This window comes from Haemaphysalis longicornis, unplaced genomic scaffold (assembly GCF_048455015.1).
Source record: "Haemaphysalis longicornis isolate Haplotype H1 unplaced genomic scaffold, Haemaphysalis longicornis Haplotype H1 scaffold_19, whole genome shotgun sequence".
NCBI lineage: Eukaryota > Metazoa > Arthropoda > Arachnida > Ixodida > Ixodidae > Haemaphysalis > Haemaphysalis longicornis.
In genome coordinates, this window is record NW_027526288.1 from 930577 (window position 1) to 951719 (window position 21143).

General features: G+C 46.9%; 1 protein-coding gene across 2 annotated transcripts in view; it reads right to left on the bottom strand.

Moving 5' to 3' along the window:
* Positions 1-157: 157 nt before the first annotated feature.
* The window catches only part of LOC144166766 (monocarboxylate transporter 12-like), a 55512-nt gene continuing 34526 nt past the window's right edge, over positions 158-21143 (bottom strand). For both annotated transcript variants that reach the window (XM_077696252.1, XM_077696254.1), the window contains exons 2-5: positions 14928-16466; positions 13451-13678; positions 11655-11937; positions 158-9475 (exon numbers count right to left, since the gene is read on the bottom strand). In XM_077696252.1, the coding sequence (XP_077552378.1) occupies positions 9162-9475; positions 11655-11937; positions 13451-13678; positions 14928-16127 (2025 nt within the window). In that variant the 5' untranslated portion in view covers positions 16128-16466 and the 3' untranslated portion in view covers positions 158-9161. The remainder of the gene's footprint in view (positions 9476-11654; positions 11938-13450; positions 13679-14927; positions 16467-21143) is intronic.

The following is a 21143-nucleotide window of genomic DNA, read 5'->3' on the forward strand; positions in this document are numbered from 1 at the left end:
ATTTTTTTACTGTGCTAGCAGTAGTATTGTAAGTTCACAAAAACCCGGTGGTGTTGGCAATGTCTACCTACCACAGCATTGAACTGCCTCATCCACGCGACCTGTGACATCCACAGGCCCGGCAGATAATGGCGTCGACAAAACGAACACGCAGGCGTTATACCAAGAGAAGATGTCCAGTTTATTCAACCAGTGCAGTGCATGTTTACAGTCTCGGAAACACTTCCCTGGCACCCTCCAAACCTTGGGCTATTTGTTGCACGCTCACGATAAGAGGGAAAATGAATCCACAAATAAATTCACAAACGAATTCACCGAATGCATAAAATAAAGCAAGCGGAATATTATCCTTTCCACCTTGTTTGCACAAACTGTTGAACGCGCAGAAAAAAAGATGCCTGCCGTTACACGAAGCAAATGCAGTGCAATCATCAAGGTGAGGAAAGGTTTTGATACTGACTGCACATGGTAACTAAAGAACGCACGGTCACGTTATTTTTTTCCTTGGCTAGAGGCATACACGGCACGCTAAACTTCACCGACAGAGCTAACGAACTAAAAAAGAGAAAAATTATCACGCGCTATACAAATACATAAACACAGGCTCTCGTTCGAAATCTTTTTATCACAGTCTGGTAAGGAAAATTCAAATGCTTGTTTCAGCATGAAAAATGCGCCAGCAATGTCACTCCATACAACGGAATGGGGAGAACACAAAAAGGAAGCAAACAAGAGTTTGGAGAACAGACACAAAACGACACTGCCGCTAGCATACAAAATTCTATGTGCCTCTACAATTATTGATGACAAGCAGACAACAGTCCTTTGTGTCAAATTGGGTTAGTTACATGCCAGCGCTGAACTCCTGCCCCCGAAATTTGTATTCCTCGCATGTACAGCCATACATGTTCCAGTTTGAAAACAGTCCTCGTAACTACGTACGATTAAGCCTTTCAGGGTCACGGACGTACATGTACGTCCTCTGCAAACACCTTCAAAATGGTCAATAACGTACATGTACATCATCGCTTGTAAAAGCACGCCTTTTTCGTCAACTTCCCTTGCTTGGCAGGTGCTGCCACACTGCAGAAATACGTCAAATTATTTTCTTGCGCTGATGGCTCTTCTTTTTATCTTATTTTTTATAATTTACGTCAGTGGCGCGCTGTCAATCGCTTGCGCATCCGGTAACGAGGGGTCACGCCGGGTATCGCCCACCTAAGGCCCCTTACGCCCACCGGGCGCCTCTCGCTTCTTGCGCTTACCACAGACTGCCTGCGAAACTGATGAGGCTCTTTCCTCCTTTTTTTTTTTTGTATTTTTTAGGAGCGGTGCGCCGTCTATCGCTCACGCATCCGGCCGCGCGCACACAGCGGCTGGTTTTAATATCATCCTCCGGGCGCTTCCCGCTTTTTGCGCCCGCGAAACTGATGTCTATCTGATTTCGATCCACTCAAAAGGTGCCGGCTTGTTACTCTCTCGTTTTTATTTAGAATTTTTCTTGTGTTACTCATGAATAAACCACATGTATGTAACAACACAAACGATTTTTTTGTCACTATGGTCACCCTAAAAAAATTACGAATTTTTTTTCTTAAAATAGATTCATCGGAAGAATTTAAATCAGCAATAAAAGAAATCAACCCTGGGGATTCGCATTTGACGAAAAATTCGACCCTCAAAGAGTTAACGAGAAAAAAAAGAAAATCTGCGGATAATCAATGCTGAAATAAATAATCGTTTGACACATGCCTGCGAACATTCAAACCCGGCACAAATTTAATAAAACACTGGGATAGCGTGCTCAGAATTAAGCACTAAGAGGGAATCATCGAGCACTTAGTTGCATAGAGGTCATTGAGATACCCAATAGCTTGAATGCAAGTACAGATGGTTGCAATTTACAGTAAAGACAGCTCACTTCAATTCAAATAAATTTTGTTCAAATGGTGGACTGTGCATTAGTACGAGCTAAACGCACATTGTAGGAAACACACGCCTGTCTGCTTAAAATTACGTACATGAAAAAATGCTATAATACTAATGGTCGTAACACAGTAATACCACTAATGAATACAACAATAATTTGGCCTGAATGATGGTTTTCAGACTTCAACCACGTGTGTTTGTACGTTTATGCTTAGACAAAGTAAACTAATTGCTGTACTTGTGCAAACGGCAATTTTCACTCATTTTTAAACATCGGGCACAACGGAAAGATACCAGATTTAATGGCTATCAACACGCGAGTAATTTCACAACAAAAGGACACTCATCGGCGTTTCCCGATTTGCGGAAACTATCGGCCAATGATGGTTGTACAGCAGGCAGTCGTACTGTGCCAAGTTGCAAGACCAAGTCGACGACACGATGGCATATTATTCTAAGCGGCATGAAAACAGGACGAAGTTTTCTCTACGCTTCCTACAGCGTCAAAAGAAGAAGCACATTTTCTGAAAAGACTGAGGGGTAGCTTGATGAAGCAGGTAAAAGAACAATAACCTGAGTAATAACAAAATAAAGAGAAATAACAAACCAAACGCTGATTTTGAACGGCTCACTAAAACAGCACACATACTCTTGGAATGCTACGGGAAGAACGATGCATGCAGAGGGTGGCTAGGCGAGAAATATGTACAGGTATAATAACGGTACGGGACACCAACATCGATGGTAACGTCACGATGAGGGGATTTGTACAACTTTCCTCAAAAGAAAAGAAACGGAAAAAAGAACAAAATTAACGCTGAAATGTTAGTATTGTGAAGTTGAAAGTTATTCACAAGGTAACAGGGAATATAAACTTTGGATTGGTGCTTGTTGAGCGAGTTCTGACAGTATGACGTCTAATTCAATGCAGTAATCAAATATGGTAAATGAAAGTAGAGATGAAGAACAAACAGCAGCGACAATCTGAATGAAACTACAGAGCGCCAAAGGTGACTAAGCAGTAACATACCGTACAAAAACTTGGCAACGACGGAAGAAGAAAAGAAAACTTCATGAGCTGCACTGTAGTCTGCTTGATTGTTGCTTGCTCATGCGCACCTTCCCTACACAAAAGTTTCATTTTTTGCTCACAAGAACACAGTGTTGCAACAACAGCAGGATAATGACTGCCATCATTCAAACTTTCCTATATCGTACACATCAGCAATGGCGAAAAAAAAAAGTAAAAAAAAACAGCACCAAAAACAATCCGTTTAAAAAAGACAAGGAGAGAAGAATTGTGGAAGCAAGCTCCACAAAGCAAAACGATCGAGAATAACCCTAGCAGCAGCTTTTCGCCATGCGAAATACCACACAATACGACTAGACTGAACCGGTTTGAAAGAGCTCTTGCCTAGGTGACTGGGTGACTAGATCCAAGACGGCATGCACACGAACACAAGCCGCAACCCAAGTTCAGTCCACAATTGCCGACAGTTTTGAGTTAACACGTTACAATTGTTTTCACTTTGCTGCTAACTCCTTGCTAAATACTTGCAAGTCGCAGCATTTAAATTTATAGGTGCAGCTGGGCTTCTAGTTTCAATCAAAGTGTCTGATTTCATAAAACGTCTCGAGCAATTTGTGGCAAACGTAAGAATTACTTGTGCCAATACGTTAATCCTAAAACTTAAAGCAGCACACTGAGCAAGAACTTGGGCCGCCGCATTGCTCGTGCAGCAGTTCTCGGCCATTAGTACTGTACCAGGCTCTTAGCAAAGCAACAAAGTACACCAGGCATCATCCAGTGACCTGAGAGGAGCCACTCGACGACGCAGCCGTTGGTCTAAAAAACACAAAATCGAGTTCAAAAGAAGAAAGAAAGAAAAGAACAAACAACACCGGAAAGTACGATACCATGTCAGGTTACAGTATCACACGTCAACCCAGAGTGTAGTGTCAGTATGCACCCATAAAAGCGTTCCTTTCTTAACTCCAATACAGTGGTATCCCCCAAGGGCCAATTCTAGGCCCATGCCTTCTCAATCTCGTAGTCATGACACCACGGATGAAAAAACTCTTAAAGTTCGTTGTCTGTTAATAGTAGTACTATGCTTGGTGGCTTCTTTTTAGCAGGCCCCTTGAACCAGTGCTGCCCCCTGCTGGATGCCAAAGGCACTACCTTACAAATTGGCTAAAGAGTGCGCATAGAAAGCCACAGAGTGGTAGCACTCATAGGTTCCTTGGCAAACAGACTTTAACGAGAGAATTTGTGGCAGAAAAGTTTTTTCTCTTTTTCAAAGCGAGAAAGTCCCCAATGAGATCTGCCCTCTACTGACGCTACACTCTGCGCAGCACACAAGTCAAAACACGCTTTATAAACGCTTGAGAGTGACAGGAGATGTCTCCGAGCAAAACCTAACTGGGAAGGAGGTGTGACGATTGTCCGTTTTCTAGTACGCAAAGTTCTTGATTCCCTTCGCGACCCCGTCAGGCCTTGAGCCCAAAGGGCTGGGTGACATCTGCCCCTAAACGCACCGCCTATCAACTCCCACACTTAAAACCTCGCTCACTAGGATTTAGAGGCATTGGTGAGCATAAGAGCAGAAACTTCAGTGAAATTTTTAGGGTCTCACGTTGATTCTCCACACTTTATATGCAGCAAGGCATGAAGATACAGTTGAGGGAAAGGCTATGGTGTGAGTAGTCACTCAGATGCCTTCATAAGGTGAACCTTTCCTTTAGGCACTGCAGCTACAATCAAAACCTACACTGTCAAACTATTTAATTTAAAATCACCGAAGTTGAGGGGAGAAAAACTTGGAAAAAAGAAAAAAAACTTTCATTTTTGAAAACATTCAAAGGGCCGAAGGCTCCACCAGGAGCCAAGGTACCTAAATAAGCCTTCCTTTTGGAACGACTACAGTTATTTACTCCTCTGCTCCTTTTTGATTGCTCAAGAAGTCAGTCCGAGTTGCAATGTGCAGAATGCACATGACAGGTCGCAACAAGTAAAACTGAACACGTAATGGATGGGCAAGTTACTATAAAGCCAATATCTTTCAACTTGAAGTCACCTGTAGTCTGGCTAAAACAATCTACATTCCTCTCAAGGACACCAGTCTCGAATCCTTGCGCCCGCCGGTTTCACCTAAATCGGCTACAAAAAGAAATTTGTGGGAAGAATCGATCAGCCTCAGTCGTGCACACAACACACGGTTAACCGTCACTCCAACATGAAAAGACAACATCACTCACTAGATGAGATCCTTCCATTGACTGTACTTCAGCACAAGCTCATCGGGAGGGAGGACTTTTGCAGACGTAGTAGTGTCTCTGGGCAGTGGAAGCTAACGCACCCGACGCATTCCCATCTATACACAAAATCACGATTCCTCACCAGTCACGGGAAGCCTGACAGACTAGCAGAAAGCGGTTCCACAACAGGAAGAGACAGGCTCCAACGCTTCGAGTCACGGTGAATGCTTTCCCCAACGTTCAGAACGCATCAACTTAGCCATTGAAGGAAAAAAACACTAAAAGGAAAAAACCTGAGACAGAGAAATCCAGCCCTTATACGCAAGCTGATTCCGAACACGGTGCCAGAAATTACTCGCCACTAATGTGCTTTCATCAAACATTGCCGATATCTGCGGTTGAGTGAACAAGTGCAAGTTTTACCTAGTCCTTCACTTCAAACAAAGCCCTAAGCCCTAACAAGAAGACACCCTGCAGTCTGAACAACAAACAGTGGTGAAAGTAAGTACCAGTCGAAGAGAAAAAATCTACAAGCTGACTAACGTCCTACGATATGGGGCTCAAAGCTTGCCAAAGCCCAGAAAACACTACCTCTACCTTGAAAGGCTATGTAGTTTGAACATGTTCCAAAAGCTTCCTATAACAAGCAGGAAAAGTCGAAACTAAGCCCTCACAAACTTTTCAGGCAGGCTAGCAGTATTACTAGAGTTGCGAGTCGAAAAAAGGTGAAGCGGCAGACGTGACACCGACACGACCTGCTCTACTCAGCTAGAAATCTAACAAAGGTGCAACTTCAATGAAAGACTCTGAATCTTTACCACAGAGCATTACCACTAGAGTAAGGGTGACAACTGGTTTCTTGAAACAGCACGTCTATCGCCCCTTTTTTATTTTTATATTACGTGCACCAACACCTCCCCTACCATTTAGCTGAGAAGAAATAGCCAGCAGAATTTATATGAGCAAGCAGCAATGCAACTTCCTGGGACAAAAACAAAGCAGCACACTGCTTCCTCTTTTCGCGACACCAGGTGCCACGAAAAACACCATGCTGCCTTGTTTTTACACCCGTTGTCATGGGCAAGTGCCATGACATCTGCAAAGGGTGTTCTCTTGCACCCCTACAGGGGTGTAAGAAATACACCCTTTGTAGCAAAACATGTTTTAAGCCTTGCAACTATTGACTGCCAATTCCACAAATTCTGAACACTTCTAGTCTAGGTCGCCGTGTGTGTTACACGACACTCTCCCGTACATGTCATTCACTTGCACTAACTTAAGAACTTAAGCACACCCTTATGGGTGTTCATGGTTCCCATGTGGGGAGTATTTTAACCGCTCACTTAAAAATTACACAATTTGACTCTTCCTGGAAGGGTGTAATTTGGTAAATCAACTCCCTCCTGTGCTATTATTTTTCCTGCTTTCTCGATACGAAGTTGACCGTTATCCCAGAAAGTAACCCTCATCTAGTGGCTGCAAGACTGTGCCATTCACTAGCACTAACTTAAGAACTGACGTACACCCTCTTAGGTCTTCATGGTTCCCATGTGAGGAGTACTTTAACCCTACACTTACAAGGTTAAACACAATGACTCCCTTACTGGAAGGGTGTAATTTGGTAAATCAACTCCCTCCTGTGCTATTACTTTTTCTGCTTCGTCGATACGAAGTTGACCGTCACCCCAGAAAGTAACCCTCATCTAGTGGCTGCAAGACTGGTAGTGGTAGACTGGTAGTGGTAGACTGTTTGCAGTGTTTCCAGCCTAGTAAGAGCTAGAGCCTGCTATTGCATAAGAGACCGCCTTCGAGGCAAACTCTACTACTAAACATCTCCACTCCGCACAAATCGTCCCCCCAACCTCCAACGTGAAACACGTGCTACAAGTTATGTCTGGAAAAATGGACAAATGACCATTTTCTCCGGCTAAACTTTGTACAGACTGGGTGGGATAGAGAGAACCGAACCACCCATTGACGGCAGAAAGTTCCGTTCCGTGAGTTCCGTGCACTGGACAATTGAGATCGCGATGGGAGAGAGAAAAATTTGAACGTTAAAAGACAGCGTGCTGCAAAAGCTGTGCTTAGGAGAGTAGCTCAGTCGACAGAGCAGTCGAGAGTCTAGATGAATCGGGGCACAGAAAGGTACTTGTGAAGAGACCAAAACCTGTCGCATGTTTCACGACCTAAACTACTACGACGCTTCGAGTCCTACTGGAAAGTCAAAATCAAGTGTACAAAAACGTCAACAGCAGTAAGCGAGGCATAGAAAAGCGCGGCCGCTCTCGCTCAAGCGAGAGTACGGCTCATCCTTTCGGGTAGAGATTTATCCGAGCAGAAAACGTGGAACAACCTACCTACTTTTCGGAGTCAGAGAAGCCAACAGTAAAAGGAGCGTCCTACTTTGGGAGGTACTCCTCCCAAGCTGATTCCAGACAAGGCCTTGTTGCGGAAAAGGCTAAGGCAAGGGCTCAATGAGGGTTTCGTCACCCAGGCTCAAGAATGATGGCGGTATTCTGAGTCTGTCCTCCACTCAACTTCATGCGTTTCCTCAACTCGGCTCAGTGGAGGATACCGCAATGCTTTCACATGGGAAAATCTTTTTCAAGGACCTCCTCGACTGGAGGCTCAAGTAGAGGAGGGATTCAGAATACCAGGGTGAGAAGTCGAAAACTGCAGTCACCGATTGACACTCACCGAGATGTCAACCCTCGGTGACCGTCTGCGTGTTCCTCGTCCACCACACTTGCTACTCCCAACTCATTCGAAACAGCAGAGAGTGAGCAACCACAAAGAAACGGCTACGCTCCTCTACCTACAGCATCCAAGTAGCTTTGGGCTGTAGCTTGTACTAGGTGCGGTGTACAAAGCGAGTGACAGGTTAAAATCTGAAATTGAGTCTACAAGTCATCGTCATTACTCCAGCAGTGCCATGCAGCCCAGCACGTTAGACAGCTTAGCGCAACCGACAGCTTCTGGGGCCCCATTCATCACCAAGTGATGAGGTCTGCATGAGCTTACACGGCCCTTTCAAACAGCAGTACTGGTGACTTCACGATAGCATGAATCATTCCAAACATCACACTAGTGTTTTCGTCATGGAGGAAAGAGTGTTAAGCAGCACTGGTGCAATTGCATGGAGATAAGGACAGGACTCTACATTGCAAGAAGTTCTGGCAGGCAGCGTACTGCATGTCATGTCGCATTTTGTATGGTCAACCTTGCAAGGCAAGAAAGTACATTGTCATCAGTGATCTGATGTTGTAAGGCATTTTACACCTGTAGGTCATTTTTCGTGGCGAAACGCTCCTACACCATGTCAGGGATGTTGAGTTACAGGCAACATAAAACCAAAAATGTCCCGACAAATGCCACCGCCTGTGACTTTTTTCGTCACACAGGTAAGGTTCTCGTACTACAGACTGGTCAGACTTTGCCCTGGTCTTGTGAGGTCCGTAACTATGTGGCCTCATCAGAATATTGCAAGAATGTCTTCGGTCTGAAACTACGCAGTTAATACCCAGGTATCAATGCAGTGTAAGACCACAGCCCCAGTGTGATATGCTAGCAGGCAATTTTTTCAAGTGAAATGCCAGCAGCATGCCTGTAAACACTGCTAGGTTTTTGGGGCCGTAGCACTGATAATAACACAAACACGAACTTCAATCCCTTATTGATTTCACTGCAAGAAAATATGCGTACAAGTGCAACGCGTGCATCGAAAAAACAAACTTGGTATCGGTATTATTTCGCGCACATGTCCCAGTGATTGTCAGGCACTACCTCAGCGCGACAGTGCAGTTACTGAAGACGGGTGCAAGAAGACGTGCAGCGGTTCGAGAGCAATGCTGCAGGTATTGCCTGAGGACGTAAGCACCAGACATGATCTGTTCAGCCGCACAGGCAAGAGAGAAGCCCCCGAGCAAAAGCGTCAAACACCCACCAGTGCCCTGAACCGAAAGAAGTGGTGGGCTTCACACGCAGATTCCATTGCTGACCAGGGCGACCGTTTCGTGCGGGGGAGCCGCCTCCCGGTCGGTGGCGGTTGTGGCGGCAGGAGCGCCGTTCTGCGGCAGAAGGACCGTCTTGACGTCGCGCCGGTCCGCAGGTGAGGTGGTGGAGGAGGAAGAGGAGGAGGACGTGCTGTCGTCATGGCGGTTGAGGGAGGATGGGTTGCGGCAGTGCCAGCTGCTGGCCACGGGCAGCATGATGATGCCTGACGCCAGGATGGACAGGCCACTGAAGTAGAAGGTGGCATCGTACGCGCCCGTCGTGTCACACAGCCAACCTGCGTGCATGAGGGGGGAGGGTTGTAGGTACCTGTAGTTCCAGACAGAGAAGGGACACTCGACTGATCTGACTAAAGCGGCAACCACATGCAGCGTTTTTCTCACATCTGGCAGCTGTTGGTGTCTCCGGGTGGGAATGCAAAAAACGTTGGAGAGCACAATTTACCCAACCAACATCTGTCAGATTGCTTTCTTAGCCAAAAACTGCGTTATTGGTCATATTGGCTCTTTATTTTCTTGAATTTGGTCCTCTCCAACGGCTGTTTCACGTCACAGGTAGGAGACGCCGACAGATGCCAGACGTGAGCAAAACGCTCGATGTGGTTGCTGCTTAAGGGGGCAGTTGGGTCTTTGGGGCCGAAAAACGGTCAAAAAAAGCGTTTTCTCAAAAATGGAATTTTTGGCCTCCACGGCCATTTTTCTAACAGTCTCTAAATTTCCTCATCAAAGGGCATCATATTTGGTTGTTACTATATTATAATAGCATTTTAAAGTGCACTCTACTGCTCAGTTAGCGCAGAATTCGATGGTGAAACGGCACTTTTCTTGCAATGCAAAGCTAGCATTTCATCCTCAGATATCTTGGCACCCAGAGCAGGTACAACTTTAATTCTTTTTGCTTCTGATACCAAAATGTGTGGAGAATACAATATAGGCAACAAATTTTTTAAATGGAGGCTTTGGAAAATTTTTATTGTGTTCAATTGGCACCACCTGCGAGCCATTTCTGGCAGAGAGCAGGAGAAGCGAAGTTCCCTGTGCTGTAAAACGACCAAAAATAGCTAAATCAAAAAAGTTCTTCCTATGTTGTATTCTTTAGTCATTTGTCTGCCTAGCCACCTGGTAATTGCCATTCTGCATGGAGTGGTTATTTTGTAACTGTGTCCCAAAATAATGGCAATTAATCATTAATTAATTCAAAATATAATCTGCTTACAAAAAATCTAATAGGAGATTTAAAATCAGAACAAAAAACTGCTTTTCCGATGAAGGTGAAAAGCGAAAACGCTCGTGTGTCGCGATCTCGGCGCACGTTAAAGATCCCCAGGTGGTCAAAATTAACTACGGTGCACCCCGTAGCCCAGGTGTAGGTTCGGCATGTTAAATCTTTCAATTAAATCAAATCGACACTCGACTGATAAAGGATCCATGAAAAACACAGGTTTCGTTCGCCGAAAAAAAAAAAAAAAAAAAGAAACTGCTTTTTCCCAATTGCAATGATACCAATTTTATAGCAAACTTCCAGACACTTTCTGGCAAAGTATTTATGACATCACAGGATCTTGCCTGGGCAATTAATGGCCGCTCTTTAAAGTTACCACCACGAAAAGTGACTGTGTGATTCGAGTGGAAGCCCTTGTTACGTTTGTTGATTGTACCTCTTGTATGCTAAAGTGCAGTCGACACGGCGATAACTAAGTTTTTAGTGTTTCCCCCTCTCGCATCACTGTGAGTAGGGTGCAAAACCTAAATGCTTTCAACACTTCTTGCATTTTTTTTTTCTTCTTAAAAACATGCCATTTGTGGCTGTAATGGAGCTAGGCGCATTACCAGAGGACAATTCTTTCAAATTAAGCAATGTTGTATTATCTCCATCCGCATCATCCCTTCGGTGTCTTACAACTTCCCCTGAAATAAAAACATGTAGTCGCAAAATTCCACCCACGCCCTGCCGACTTCTCCTCGTACCTGGTCCTTTTTGCGCTGAAAAAATATTGATTGATTGATTGTAGGGTTTAACGCGCCGACGCAACGCAGGCGATGAGGCGCGCCGTAGTGGAGGGCTCCGGATTAATTTTGACCACCTGGGGATCTTTATCGTGCGCCGAAATCTCGCACACACGGGCGTTTTTGCTTTTCGCCTCCATCAGAAAAGCGGCCGCCGCGGCCGGGAATCGAACCCGCGACCTCGTGCTCAGCAGCGCAACGCTTTAGCCACTGAGCCACCGCGGCTGGTGCGCTGAAAAAATAACTACGGCTCAAGTTGCATTGGCTCCACAAAAGAGTGCTTTGAATGTAGCCTAGGAGGAGTACTTTTGTAGGACTTATACAGCTTTCTCAGGCATTGAATGCTCCCCCCAGCAACCCAGCACAACCGTTTCCCAACAGTGAAATTTTGCAAGAAGCTACATTCTACCTCCCATACTAGCTCAGCCAAAGAACTCTGTACATGCGCACCTGCGATGGGCGGTCCCACAAGGCCCGCGATGCCCTGCACCAGGAGCAGGAGTCCGTAGGCACCCGTGAAGTTGTCCAGGGAGATGAGGTTCACCAAGATGACGGGCACCAGGGTGTAGTTGGCCGAGATGGCAAAGCCATACATCGAGGACAGCAGAGCCAGCGCCGTGTAGCTGCTCACCAGCGGCAGCACCGCAATGGCCGCCCCGCTCACCGACGTGAGCAGGCTGTACAGCAGCGACGGCTCCAGCCACCACTTGTCCCCCAGGTAGCCCACGATCACCTGCAGAAGGAAGAGGAGAGGGCACAGAGTGAGACCTTGCAGCACACCAGACAGCAAAACACCTGCCCGCCCCTCCTGTCAAGTACATGTTACCCACAGCTATCTGCCTCCACAGACAGGTAAGAAACGAGCACAGAGGCTGAAGGCAGCATTGCTGAACTGCTAATACCCCTAACCTATTGGTACATAAAGTAACAGAAGCACACAGATCACATAATTTTCTCTCCATTATATTATTTCTTTCCCCTCTTACTCACCTCTTCTCGATCACATCAGGTAGTCTAGCACACATGCAAATGCCGAAGCCATACCAGCCAGGTTCTCCAAGATGGCATTAGGGAGCTCTGACAGGGGAAGGGGGGGAAGCTAAGGGATCGAAAAATTAGTAGCAGCAGAGTGCAATTATTTACACTGCTTCGTCCAAACAACTAATGAGGTATGCACCACTGGTCAGATGCTAAATCATTGGCGGGGCTGACGCCACCTTTTTCAGGAAGTCCTGGTAATACTGTAGAGCGTAACAATGTTCGTACCTGTGACTCCTCGCCAAAAAACGTGGCTGAGGGTTGTGTTAGACATGACGATGATGAAAAAACGTTCATTGCGCAGAGTGGAACGTGTTACGGCCGCTTGCAGGTAGGATGGGTGCTCGGAACTGGGTGCAATTTTTCTTTACCATACTGAACTGCCTCTCACATTTCGTGTTTCTGTGTTACTAAGCAGCTTAACTTGCACGCATGGCCGACTACGCTTTTGAACCTCCTCACTTATCACGACGTCAATCGCTGTAGGATTGTATTAGACTGTTGGGTAGCTCCGGCGCAATGTGTCCAAACTGGGAGAAAGGTTTGGCCTGGCACGGGTGTGTATTCGGGAGATTTTCGTTTCGGCCGTACAATCGTACAAAACCATCAAAATTCGGGAGTCTCCCGGACAATTCGGGAAACCTGGCAGGTAGGTATGCGAAGCATTCAGACTCTACTCTGAGAACCACAGGCCACAGAAAGTTGTGGGTAGTTCTACAACCTCTCCAATTCACTAGGTCGTGATAGCCCACCAGCAGCATAATGAGGACACTCCCCAGATGGAAAGTGCTATACGAATACACCAGAAAAACATAGACAGCAATGTGCCTCGGGCAGCCTGCAGTTAGCACAGCACTGATAATAGCATACCTTACGAACGAACCGAAAAAGGCCAGTCCGGCACACGACTGGCCTTTAGTTCAACTGGCCATTAGACAATTGCCAGCCAACCACTAGCTGAACATTACCAGGCCGGTGGCAAAACATTAACGGGCCTTTGCCAACAACTCGTTGGCCATCAGCTGACCATTATCAAACCATTAGCCGACCATTAGCCAGACAATAACACGCCTCAGCCACCCACTTGCTGGCCATTAGCAAACCGTTAGCCAACCACCAGCCAATTGTTAGCTGACCGCTGGCCAGGAATTAGCTGACCATCGACAGAACTGGGGTCTTCTTCCCCTCCCCCTCCCCCCACCACTCACCACTCCGAAGGTGTTGAGGATGCCGATGAAGGAGATGAGGAAGGATGCCCGGTCCTTGTCCACCCCGAGCTGGATGGCCGAGTCCGGCAGGTACATGTACGGGTTGTCCACGCACGCGTTCAGCAGAAAGTTGGACACGCAGAGGAGCGTGTAGCGGCCGTTCAGGAACAGCCGCACGTCCATCGAGTCCAACAGAACCTCCCGCAGGTCGCGCAGCCACTGGCACGTCTGCGTGTTGTACAGAGAACGCTTACATCGCGGCGTAAGAACAACACAGGAGAGTCTTTCCCATATATATCCGCACACTAAAAGATGCGACTACTCATAGACTTTATTGAACACAAACTGAGTCAACTGAGAGAAAATTCAACCGCATGTTTCGACATATGTGCAACCAAATTGGGTCCACTGAAGAAGTCAATGCCCCTAGCACACAAATGAGGTGTTTTTGTTTCTGCATGTATGCATGATACCAGGTGGCCCTTCAGCCAAAGAAGTCGCTCTCGCAACACAAACGCCATGCAGTCACAATTTATAAACGAGCTGCAAATCAGGGGTGAAAAATTTTACAAGCCAAGATGACAAATGCATTGCAGCCAAATATTAACAGCAATGTTACGATTACCCTCAAAACCCAATATATACAACCAAATTCGTCAAGCAGTGCTCTGCACAGCAGTCACTTTGCTTACCACGTCCATTTAACCACCCAGAAATCGTCAATGCTCTCTCAGCATCATTAAAACTACACATGCTAAAGACAAAGTGATGACTGTTGTAGCATACATATGTCATGAATCTCAAAGTTTCGGCATTTAAGCTTTCATCCTGTCCATAATTTTCCCAACTGATCAAAGGTTCCGACTTCTTCAACATTTTCAAGGCCCCGCCAAAAGTTACAGGCAACAAAGGATTAAAAGCAAAAGCTTAACATTTAAGTGTAACCAAATTATTTTTTTATTAAGAAAGGTTGCGTTGTCCATGTTTTTGCTATAAAACATTTAAGACTCACTAAAGAGGTAAGCTTGCAGTTTGGATTCTTTGTGGGCCACTGAAATTTAACATAACCTAGAAACTTCTGGCAATGACTGTACCTTTCACATTACGTGTGCCTTTCTGCACACAGAAACAATTTTACTTTGCATCAACTGACACCCCCTCCTCATATCCACCACTCTTCTTAAGCCTTGTATTGTGAATTCTTTATTACCGATTATTATCTGTCGTGGCCCAGAAACTTTTGGCAAAAACTGTACCTCTAGCATTACGCATGCCTTTCTCTGCAAAGAATACTGTTTCCTCTGCATTCCCCAAACCGTACTACCTTGTACTTTGAATTTTTCGTGGCCCATTAAAGTTTAAGATGGCATAGAAACTTTTGGCTAAGACTGTACCTGCCATATTTAGCACAAAGAAAACAGTCCACCCTGTGACCGCCAATCACCCCCCCCCCCCCCCCTCCGCGTACCGCACCCACCTTGTCCTCTCCGCTGATGGTAAGCATGCTGTTGCGGTACATGTCGGGGCAGCTCGATGCCCGTAGCCGGTACCGGCGGATGTTCAGCATGGCACCGCGATACGTCAGGCTGCCCCGCTGAAGGCGCATGTTGCGCAGGCACGCCGAGTCGGCCCGCTGTTGCAGACGGCGCTCGCCCCAGCCCCCTCCTTGCCCCACCGTAACCGCCGTTGTTGGCGGCACGGTGGATGCCGGGCGCATGAAGCTGGGCAGCAAGCTCTTGACCGCCATGGGGTTGACCGGTTCGATGGTGCTCCAGATGGTGGGGTACTGCTCGAGCAAGGCGTTGAGGTGGCCCCCCTCCTTGCTGTAGTTTTCCGAGAGCACGTCCAGCGGCGTTCCGTGCCGGTCCGTGATGTACGTCGGCAGCTGGATAAGCGAGCTACACAGCCGCTGGTCGCTCCCGCCCGCTGCCGAGAGCGACTTCCGCACAGGCCCGTCCTCTTCGTCGTCGTCGTCATCCCCAAACAGGTCCAGGTCCCGCATGAGGGCACCCGAAATGACCATGTTGAGGAAGAAGCCCGCCAGGATGAGCAGGGTGCCCTGCCAGGCAAACGTCTCCAGGAGCCGGATCGTGAGGGGCGCAAAGACGAACGTGCCGATGCCCGTGCCGCAGACGGCCAGGCCCGTGGCGAGCGAGCGGCGCTTCTCGAAGTAGTAGGCCACGCTCACAATGGACGTCACGTAGCACAGCGCCAGCCCGAAGCCCGATATGCTGAACGTGAGGAAGAGGAACTCGAGCGAAGTGCCCACATACGAGGCCACAAAGCCGCTGGCCGCCAGGAGCGAGCCGACGATGCAGACGCGGCGGCAGCCGTAGCGGTCCGTCAGCGACGAGGCGATGGGGCCCGTGAGCAGCGGCATGCTCAGGTAGAGCGAGCCCACCCAGGCCGTCTTGCCCTTGCTCTGCTCAAAGTAGTCGATGAGGTCGACAAACAGGATGCCGAAAGACATGGACACGCCGTCGGCGATCAGGTTGATCACGAAGGAGGCGAAGACCACCACCCAGCCCCAGCCGCCGTCCGGCGGGGTGGCCCGCCGACTCCGGCCATCGCCCGACGACGATCCGGACGCCGACGACGATCCGGCCACCGAACACTGCTGGTCTAAGAGCTGCCGGCCAGAAGGCACCGAGGGTTTGGGGTCTGCGTCCACAGCCATGCTGGGGGAGACCGCACACACGGGGAAGGTGAGGTCAGAGGGGACACGGGTGTCAGTGGGGAATCACGACACTGCACGTGGTTGGGTTCAAGGTGCTGGGCACAGCGGAGGGGAAACACGGGGGCGGTCTGGCCGGCGGCAGTGACGACTAGCGGGGCGTGCTCTAGGTTCTTGCTGCTGTAGATTTCAGGCACTGATATACCGAGTTGCTGCAGGAGGACCAGTTTGGCCATCGGGCGTGTCAGAGCGTACCGCTTGTTGCTCAGGCGCAGGTTGCTGGGCATCCAGACGGCGTGCCGCTCCGGCGGTCTCTCGGATCTGCCCCTGATCCCATCAATTCTGCAGAGCAAAAGAGAAAGAAAAGGGCATTACATTTGGCGGTGCACTCTGTAGAGAACAACAACACTGCCATTACGAAGTAATAGGCAAGCCATACGAATTACAGCAAATTATGTCCAGCACCCACATCTTCTAGCATATTACAGGACATGCCACAAACCTCACTGCACCCGACATTGGGACAAAGGAAATGGACAACAGCTTCACTAACAATGCTTGTTGTTGGAGCTCACAACCATTATAAGCTTCAAAGCTCGTACACTTGGAGCTAGACCATAAAGAACCTCGCAGCTTTTGAAAACTTTGTCAGTGGTTGTGGAACGTTGCGGCAGAATGTGGGTGAACTGAAGCTTGCATGACGGCGATTGATCGGTACACATGCCCAGAGTGTTAGTAAGTAGTTAACATCCCCTAGAATACACAAAACACACGTCTCAAGCGTTCAGTCTAACACGCACCACTTATTTCTGGTGGTGCAAGTAGAAACAAGCAGAAGATCTTTAATGAATAATTTTCACCAACTCGCCCAACTCACAGCCCTTTATAGTAGAAGAAACCCCATAGCCATTGTAGCGTATTATAAGTTACAACAATCTGCATGTCTGTGCATTTTTTCTTCTGAAATTCGTTTTAGTTAAATGACATTGTGTCCATTCATCTTCCTTTTGAAATCAAACATTTGTTATTACCTTTGCACCTTTAATTAACACATAGGAGTGATACCCCTAAACAAGCTATTTGCATAAGCACCAAACACACGGCATTCCATCCTCGTTTCAACAGCTTTCCAAGTCACTCAAAAAAACATATTTGAATCGTACTGTTGTGTGGCCTGTGCAACTCGACAAAAGACGACGACGTTTATTGGAAAACAGAAGGGACTTGTCATTCACCAATAATGAAGAACTCCAGACTCTCACCGCACTCATTGCCAATTAACTGAGGTACGCAAAGGCAGCTGTATTTCATTCCGCATTAGTGAACATTCACATGCCATGCTAAGCTCTACTCCCCCAAAAATCGTACCTGACCCACAGTTGTCTGCCTAAAAAGCTGGCATGTAATCTGTAAACCTTCAACAAGATGCTGCTCTTCGTGTGAGAGGTGCGGTGAAGCCCTCCTTTTTGCGAACGCACTGCCACTTAAAAGACACACGGAGAAAAGTATACTAAAATACTTTTTTTATTTTCACTTGTGGCAGTTCAACAAAACCACAGCTCTGAGAGTGCACTGTTCGTGGCCACAAAAGACCACCTTTGGTCTTTGCCAATCTGTTTCTCAGGGCTTGACGATCACATGATGCCGCAATGATACGCGATGATAGAGATAGGCTATAAGCATCACTTTGAATGCGAAGTCATTCTCCTGTGAACAAATTGTTTCAAATAGAAACACCAATATGGGTACCTATCTGAAGAATGAAATCATTTTGGAGAGGAGAATACGAAAAAATATAACGGCCAAGAAAGCGTCAAGTTATGAACTTTGCTGCTTGCTTTAAATGCTCCTATAACCAAACTATCACTTCATCGCTGTTCAGGGGCAGCATAAAATGTCTTACTAAAATTTTACCAAGCCTCAAAACCCAACCAAACTGATCACCACAAACTTTTGCTTGTAAGCCACACAGTACAAAACAGCCCCCTGACCTGGCTTACAGCCAACGTCTCACCTGCCTCACTCTGAGGGGTCAGCTTGTGAATCACTGCAAACTGTTGCCATTCACAACACCATCAATAGAAAGCATTACCCCAGTAGGGAAACACAAGCCAATGCCTATGACAATACGTTCCCTTTCGTTCGCCTGTCATTTTCCCGTGCACAAAACAGTGGTCTGGATATTTGGCACGGTCGAGTCGACAGGACTGTCGGGCAGTCAAAACGAAGTGTCCCTTACAATTGTTTTTACAAGCCCAAAGCTGACGTCGGGAGTGAACAGCAGCTGTGATTTGGCGCCACTACAGACAGTTGTGCTCATGTTTTCTTCAAAAGGTTTTTCTAAAACACGCGTCTTTCTTCGGCTACCTGAAAACAAAAATTTTGGCCTGTCTGTCCATCTGTGTGCCTGTCACTCGATTCAGCCAGCTGGGTAGAGTGGAAGAATGCTTGAACGAAGTATATACAGCGCAAAGGAAGCCTGCAGCATGTTTGAGGCAAAATAAAGGAATGTTACCGAGGGTACCAGCACTCTTTTATTATAGGAACACACGCTGGGATCGGTTTTTCTAATAGAAAATTAAAAAAAAAGTAAATTCAGTAAAATCCAGCGTCACTAACTTGAAAAACCGTGCTGAACTAGTTGATTTGGCCGTGCGCCGGAAACATGCGCGCTTATCACTTTTTCACAAGCTTTATAACCACCCGTCACTGCGTGAAAGTTTTTTTGAAAGCCCCTCTGCTCTGTTTCCACGACGCGATCACCCCAATAAAATTAAACGCCCACAATGTCATTCACTTCGTTTCGCACAATCATTCATACCGCGCACCATTGTTGAGTGGAATGACTTGCCAGCACATATTGCCACCGAAAAATATTCTAATAAATTCTTGCAGCTCTTACACACTACGGCCAATAACTAGAATTTTTTTTGTAGTTTTTACCTCTAGCATAAATTGTGGCAGTAGCTTGCATACATTGTTCATGCTCTTGCTGCAGGCTATTTCTGCATACGCTGCCACTTGTTATGTTCTCTGTTCTTTGTTTTTGCGTTATATTGTTTTCTTTTTCAGCCAATATTATGGGCGCAATAGTGTCAAGCAAATTTTTGAGGTCTTGCGAGCCATGTTCCAAATTTATCTGATTGTTTAACGACTGTACAACGCGGTATGGCTGTAGGTTGTATTTATTGTCTCTTCCCTTCGTTGCGACTAATTACTGGTTATAATGCGTTTTGTATTTTTGTTAGTAATTTTGTATAATGTTGTCTTGCCCCCCTCCCCCCTATGTAATACCCTCGCCAGAGGGCCTTTAGGGGTACACTGAATGAATGAATGAATGAATGAATGAAAAATGGTGTTGAAGAGAGGTGAGATAATAGCAAACACTAAAACAAAGAATTTCAGCTCATGCTGTTTAAAGGAAACAGAAACAAGAGATTCCAAAAGCGGAAAATTTAACCGAATTGAGCAAGCCTCCATTTCATTCATCAAGGGACGAGTGGGGGCAACAGAGTGAGAGGTAGAATGGGGAGAAAGGAAGGTGTGTGTTAACAACAATGGCAGCAAAGTGAGCAGATACGCGGACAATTTTTTTTGTGTGTTGCCTTTATGACCAAAGTGACCTTTTCGGGGTGTACAATAGCAGTTTTGTTTCTTTCCTGCAAAGTTTCCACAGCACCAGCAAACAAAGGGAAAGTATCTCCACGCATTTCACACAAATATTTTTTGATCCACACAAGTCTCACAACATGTCAGGTTAGGAGGTGCTGAACACGCGGAACCAGAGCAGACAGTTCTGTGAATAACGACAAAGCAAGCACGAGCATGGTCTGTTTACGTCAACAGATCACACCGGACGTTCGTCATTTCGCACTGTTACCATTCAGGCAAAAAAAAAGACCACTCGGGGTCCAATTGGGCCTGTCGAAAGGTCCACAGGAAATGCGATGGGTTCCAATTGGTCCAATGATGTTTCCGGCAGGTCCACCTCTAATGGTTTTTTTTTTTGTCAACTGAAGCGGGGCTTTTAAATTCAGTCATACTTGCCCCCCACCCCTCTAGTAATATCTTGCGTTTCTTGAGCATTTTATTTTACCTTCAGTGGTTGTGTTTACATTTGCAGAACTCTGCGCGCCTATCATCGTGCGAGGCGAGCGCGGGTAGCTAGGCCCGGCTCCCACGGTCGTCTCTTATTGCTTGCCGTCATGTGTGCCGTGTTTACGACCAGCCCAAACGCGGCTCTGGCATATCCGACACCAGAAGCTCAAGTGTTGCGGCTTCCAGGCGCCGGGAGAAATGCGCAGTCGAGCGTTTGGACGTCTGCGCGGGTGTGTGTGTCACGTAATCTGAGCGCGGCGAAAGAACGTATCGCGAAACCAAGACCATGATTAAGCAGTCTATTTTTGCCTCCTCCTAAAAAAAGTGTGCGGAGCTTATCATTCTACAGCTACAGGCCTTACGAAAGAAAACGACGAGAGCACAAGTTAACTATTCAGGAAAGTTAACACTAACCACCTGAAAAAGATGCGCGAGCTACCGGTCCGCCATTCTTTCAGGTCCTCAGGAGACTATGACCTGGCGCAAATCCCAACCTTGCTGCTAAGAGAAGAGCTACCATTTTCTAGCGCTGCACCCTTTTGTACATACCAGCTTTTTCGACAGTTCGCGGTGAGTTCCCAGTACACACAGAGAAAAAAAAGAGTTTCCACAGGAAACGGGCAAAGCTTACGAAGGAAAGAAAGGCTGCCCCTGTACAGAGCATTGGCTACCAGTGTGTGAGTCACGAAGAAGCATAAGGAAAGGAAAGGAAAGAAAACGGCCCTTTGCTATAAATGCAGATTAGATTAGTCTCGGTAATGTGCACCTGCTTTCGTGGCTTTCATGCGAAAGGAACGAGTGACGAGACGTTGGGGCGGGAAGGGGGGGGGGGCGACGAGGTTGTTTCGTGCGCACGTTCTGTGACAGTGAGATTTTTCCTGCCGCGCCGTGGCGGTACTAGGAGCACCGGTACTGGGAAAA